At 33.2% G+C, this 6,000-nt stretch overlaps 1 protein-coding gene across 2 annotated transcripts in view; it reads right to left on the bottom strand.

Annotated features, from left to right (window-relative positions):
• LOC106459078 overlaps positions 1–6,000 on the bottom strand; it is a 63,137-nt gene that overhangs the window by 23,412 nt on the left and 33,725 nt on the right. For both annotated transcript variants that reach the window (XM_022385490.1, XM_022385489.1), the window contains exons 3-4: positions 3,043–3,205; positions 2,073–2,225 (exon numbers count right to left, since the gene is read on the bottom strand). In XM_022385490.1, coding sequence (XP_022241198.1) covers positions 2,073–2,225; positions 3,043–3,205 — 316 coding nt within the window. The remainder of the gene's footprint in view (positions 1–2,072; positions 2,226–3,042; positions 3,206–6,000) is intronic.

The following is a 6,000-nucleotide window of genomic DNA, read 5'->3' as shown; positions in this document are numbered from 1 at the left end:
TGGCACCATCAGATTACAATCTTTTTGTTCGCTGTATCACCATCTTATTGGGAAAACTTATGCAAATGTGGAAGGTATTAAAGAGAACATCGACAGTTTTTGCTACAAAGCCAAGTGATTTCTTTAATCGGGGCATTAACAACCTGATTTAAGATGGAAATGCATCATCGATAAGAATGGAGATCATTTCATTTAATAAATGTTTTGTTTTGATATATAAGTTGTTCAGGTTTTTTCATCTAAAAAAAGCGACATCAATTTCTTGACGACCTAATATTTGCAATCAGTTCACAAGATGTAAAAATAACAATGACAGCACCAATGTTAGTCCTAATAGAACTATAACGCTGCAGAAAACAAAGGATTGGTTGGATTTTATAATTATAATATTAAACAATGACAAGGCAAAATAAAATAATGTCGATCATATTTCACGGTAAACTTTTATGTAAATTAAGCACCTGTTGATCTGAAATCCAAATGATTGGTCAATCAGTACACACTCGTAAGTTAACATTTGTGAAAGGTGGCTTACGTCATCACAGTTCATAACATGCAATTCATTGTGAATGTAGTCATCAAGGGCAACCTGACACCGACGTTGTATGCTTAAAATCAATGTCGATAAGTTACCGAAGTACCCCCGACCACTCTAAAACAGCTGTTTCAAAGATATCTTTTGTGCCTGGAGTCACCTGAAGAAGTGCAATAAACTTCCCAAGAGCACCTCATATATCAGTGGTTCCCAACCTTTTCACCACCAAGGACCCCTTTTATTTTATTTTTCCCCACAGACCCCATGTTTTTGAAATATTCCGTCTACCCAACAAGCTGCTTTTATTAACTAACAATTAACTTTCCCATATTTCACTGTCAAATAAAAGACATATATAACTGAGTGTGCAATTAAAAGAACAACAGTATTAACAAAATTACTTGTTTAATGAACTGATTAATGTTGCTCTATTGATACACATTTTTTTTCCCACGAGGAGCTTAGCTGAATTTTTAACGAATTTTCTCACATACTTAGAAAGCCAGAAAAATTGTAACAGTTATAGAACAGTCTCATATTTTTACGTTGTTATTATTCTGTGTATTTCCGTGCATTATTTGATTAAATAAAATAGCTTACGAACCCCCAGTATTACCTTCGCGGACCCCAGGTTGGGAACCACTGCCATGTATGATTAACAGAAAAATTGAACTCGTCCGTGAGCAGGTAGGAATCTCCATTCCCTTAATCCTTCTTCAAAGAACGTGTTAATACATTTAGCATAATGAGTGCGGGCAATGCCTTCATTAAGCTGAAGTCAGGGCCAATTACACCAGAATATTGGTTCCTATGTCACTCGCCCATTAAACGAGTTCTCTGCTTGCTTGAGTGAAATGCGTTTTATTTGGTTCCTGGCGTATATGTCGGCCTCGTGAAGTCTGTATTTACCAGTTTGTACATTGATATGACATCCAGTAGTGGCTACGCACATCTAATCCAGTCTTGGATCAGATATTTTACTATTGCAACGAACTAGAATCGGTCTACACAGCGGTTTTCTACTTGTTTATATGTCCAAGCAACTGTGATACGATTTGGAAGCGAGTAATAACGACGTTTTGAGACTTCAATCCAACTCGTAACAGCTTGCTCTGAGTGGACAGCTTTCAATCATTGAACGACTCTTCATATAAGTGAAACATCTAACTGTCTTCTTTTAGGTTTGTCCATGGCCTATAAACAATTTTTGGAACTTTAAAATCTGTGGTTAATCTCAAGACAACTGTGTGAAACCACTATATATAACATAGGCTGAACAATCAAACATTTACATTTTAAATCGCAGATCATTAGCTGCTCTATTTTCATACTAAAAACGTAATCGATGGTTTTTTTTGACATTATTTTAAAACAGTGGTTTTTGCCTTGTCTTAAATATAATATTGTAATTTCCCATTATCTTTTTGTTTGTGGAATACTGTAAACATTGCTACAGCCCTTTTCTGGTCTCGTGCTTCTCATTATTTAAACACAACAATCACGAGTTGTCTTCCACTGTATTGAATTAATGTAATACCTGTTTGTCGATGATGTAGTATCTGATATGATGGTATGGTCACCTTTCAGTGGTCCATTACAACTGTGCACGCTAGAAACCGAACAAGCCTTTAGCGACGGTTTCAACGAATATTTGTTCAGAAGTTCTTGGGAATTGGTGTCAGGAACGTACCTGAAAATAAAGTGTCGCCACGTATTGTTATGTGTGTATATATATACTGAAAACGTATGAATAAACTAAGAAAGGTGAAATATCGATCAAAAAGACAAATGTCTTACGTTTAAACTTTTATTCACTAGATGGAGTCTATATAAGTTTAATAAAGTTGAAACATAAAAAAATATGAATCTAGTATTACATCGTAAAAAAGATATAAATATATATAAATAGATGCCTCGTTATTTGAATCATGATTATTAAAGCTTCTAAAAACAAATATACGAAATGTCCAATATAGTACAATATAGTTATATTCGAATCCCAACGCTCGCTTATATTTCAAGATTAAACTATTACTTCATTCTGAGAAAGACTCGGTTTTTTCACAGTTATTTCTTGCCTTTACAGTATACTCAAGTGTTCATTTCCAACGATAAAGTGCTCGTGATACAGGCTCTTCAGATGTAGAGACAGAAGAGCTTGTAAATTTTCATTATTATACACTAACATTTCCTCCAACTAAGTATTTGTAACAAATACAACCTTTTATCATTTTTCTGAATATAAAGCATTGATTATATGAATTAATTCTCTACTACAGTTCACCTTCAACACATATTAGATAAAGCCATCCTTAAGAGTACTTAAAGTGTATTATTATTATTTTTTTATTTTTTTACTGTTACTTACTTTTCCTTCAAACAAGCAAGTTTTGAAAAGCACCTTGTTTTAACAGAAATGTTGTGTATTGATCTGTAGTTCCAAGACCTAGTTTTAGACTCTAACAAACAACGAATGATCATTTACAAAAGAAATGATAATAACTGACTTGCGATAATGCATTGGTCGAGAGATCTGTTCCTTCCTTGGTGTTCTCTGATAGTTGTCTTGACTACGGTCTGTTTCATTGGAACAAGTTGATCCGATCCTCCCATTCTTCCTGCTAAGAGCCACAATACCAGAATCGCCGTCACTGTCGTGCATATGAAAGCCTGTAATACATTAAACATAATACTAATGAAACATAGCTGTTCCAATTGTTAATGAAATACTAGAAATGTTGATCTGATATAGTTTCAAATACTTATCAATGCGCTTGGAAATATAAATTTACAAGCAAAGTGGTAAAAGCCATATAGATTTAAAGGCCTTTTTTAAGACTGCCTGTAACAGGTTTTAACAATGTTGACATCGAGCTCCAAAACATCTTGCTAGTCCTTCCTTGCGAATTGTATAAACTATAAACTGAAGTGCCTATAGTTCTATGGATACACTATATTAAAGGTATATCTTAATATAGACAAAAGCGAGGAATGCATAAAAACATATATACAGGGGTTTAAACAATGCTTATATAGATCGTTATGATTTTTTTATTTAAGAATTTTCGCTCAAACCCCAAACACAAGGGTTATCCGAGCACAGTCGTTCCTAATTTTGAGTTGATAGACTAGAGGAAAGCGGCTACTGCCAACTATTGAGCTACTGTAATCAAATAGTGATACTTGACTGTCATTTTTATAAAGTACCCACAGTCCCAAATAGCAGAGCTTGACTTTATGGAAAGGAGACGCGATCCAGGGACTCTCGAATACACAGTCTGGTACGCTAACCAATAGGTTACATATGAACTTTTTTTTTTTAGGTTTCTTCGTTTTCCAACATATATCGATGGTTCAACACCACTTTTCAACAAATGGGCAATGTTCGAACATTGAAGAATATTTCATGCAACTAGCTCCAAAATCCTCTATTGTACGAAGATGTGTAGTTGTTAAAAGATTATGGGGCTAATAAACACCTCTTAATGGAAACAATCTTCGATATATTTACTGCAACTGTCTTATTTTGTTTTCTGTAGGATATTTTTTCAATCTTCTCAGATTTTATATGAAACGTTGTCATAGAGTTAAGAGAACCAAAAATGAGAGTTCAAAGGCAATATGGAGCTATCGTTGAAATTTCAAATTTTCTTACCATTCACGTAATCGTAGGACATATTCTTGTGTACTTAATCTTATAAATGATATCCTATAAAGATATTTCTCCAAATTTAGTTTGCCTCGCTTTTATACATTCTTTATGTTTCTTCCGACACTTCTAGTAATCATTCCTGGTGTGATTATTAATACGTAATGTTTTTGTATTTCTTCACTGCATGTGGAGAAAGTTCTTTTAAAACAATCACAATTATTAATAATACTTCTTGAAGAAGCTTACATTCTCTTGTATGTATATCACCCACAAGTCTTTCACAGAGAATCTTTCGAAGGAATAACTGACTTTTGTATACCCCTTAGTTGGTACTTTAACATCACATCACATGTTATTCTTTCTATAGTTCAACAAACTGTTGAGCAAATTTTCTTGAAAACAAATCTCTTATTAAAATAGGGTAGCTATGTTAGTGTTAAATGCATTTAGCTAAAGTTTAGAAAACTCAAATGTGACAACTGGATTTCCCTAGTACCACCATTTCTTTTTGTATACTTGTGTTCTAGTAGACTTGCAGAGATATTTGAAACCACCTGTACTGAGGTCTAGATTTTCTTTCTTCGCGGTCACGGACATAATCTTTCGCACTTCATAATAACTACAGCTTCAACTCAGCTATCTTTGAAATAAATAGACTTTTCTACTGTACTGATATTGTTTTCAGGTCCTAACATTTTTTCAAAATTAGAATTCTTTTCAGATTTATAACTTTTATCAGCAGCTGCACACGGCATTTTTCAAATAAATAACTATGTACACTTCAAGCATTTTTAGTATCAAGAAAACAGCCAATATCAACTGTTTCTTATGGCTACTGGGGACTCCTTCATTTCGGCTGGATTCTAGTTTAATAAAAAAAGTTAAACATCTTCCCTCAAAACTACTATTACTGTGAGTAAGTCAGATTGTGTGTCTTCATCTTGAGTGGCATTCACAAGCTTATCACTTGACAACCAAGTCATAGTTCCTTAGGGGTACTTCTGGATAGAACAACTGATTGAGACCTTGAACATCATAGCGAGCTCCAGAAAAATTAGCCTCCACACGAAATTTTTCAAGGATTCTACCTATTCAAATACCTAACGATCCAGCCATAACTACCTTTGAACCTTGACTAACTCCGATTCTCTATCTCACACTGGCTCGATTCAATATTTTATAAGACTACAAGTTACTCGAAGTTTTTATAATGATCTTTTTTTGGATTCATTTAAACATCAAACAGACGACATCTGTCGGCCTAATCTGTAAACCAAATCAACAAATGATTGTATTAAATATAAAACCAGATGACAGGTTACTGAAAAACAGCATAATAGTTTCTCTTTATTCAGTTCAATAAGCGCCATAGATTTAATTTTAAATTGACATCATGTATATATCAAGATGTGAAGAAATATTAAGTTATTTTGTCTTTTAAACCATAATTACTATAAACCACATTTTTTTTCATAATTGACAACAAATAATTATTTCTGATTAACAAATGCAACATTCTCTCACTATCAATATATTATATCAAAAAACAAATAGAATAAAAAAGTATAAAAATTGGAGTACTCAGCGATAATTCAGGTTTGCAATTTTAATATGTCGTCAGCATCACTGACTAGGTTCACGTTAGAAATTATTTATCTTCAACATCACTACTTTTGGAATAGCTGATAAGAAAATTGTTAACGTTATAACATACTCCTTTTATGAAATTGTTCATTGAAAACAAAAACTCTGTAAATATTATAAAAATAAAGGCTATTAATGCAAATGCACTTACAACATTTTTGATTGATGA

The sequence above is a fragment of the Limulus polyphemus genome, unplaced genomic scaffold (assembly GCF_000517525.1).
Source record: "Limulus polyphemus unplaced genomic scaffold, Limulus_polyphemus-2.1.2 Scaffold555, whole genome shotgun sequence".
Classification (NCBI taxonomy): domain Eukaryota; kingdom Metazoa; phylum Arthropoda; class Merostomata; order Xiphosura; family Limulidae; genus Limulus; species Limulus polyphemus.
The sequence above is the reverse complement of the archived record's forward strand: the minus strand, read 5'-3'. Positions and strand labels throughout refer to the sequence as shown.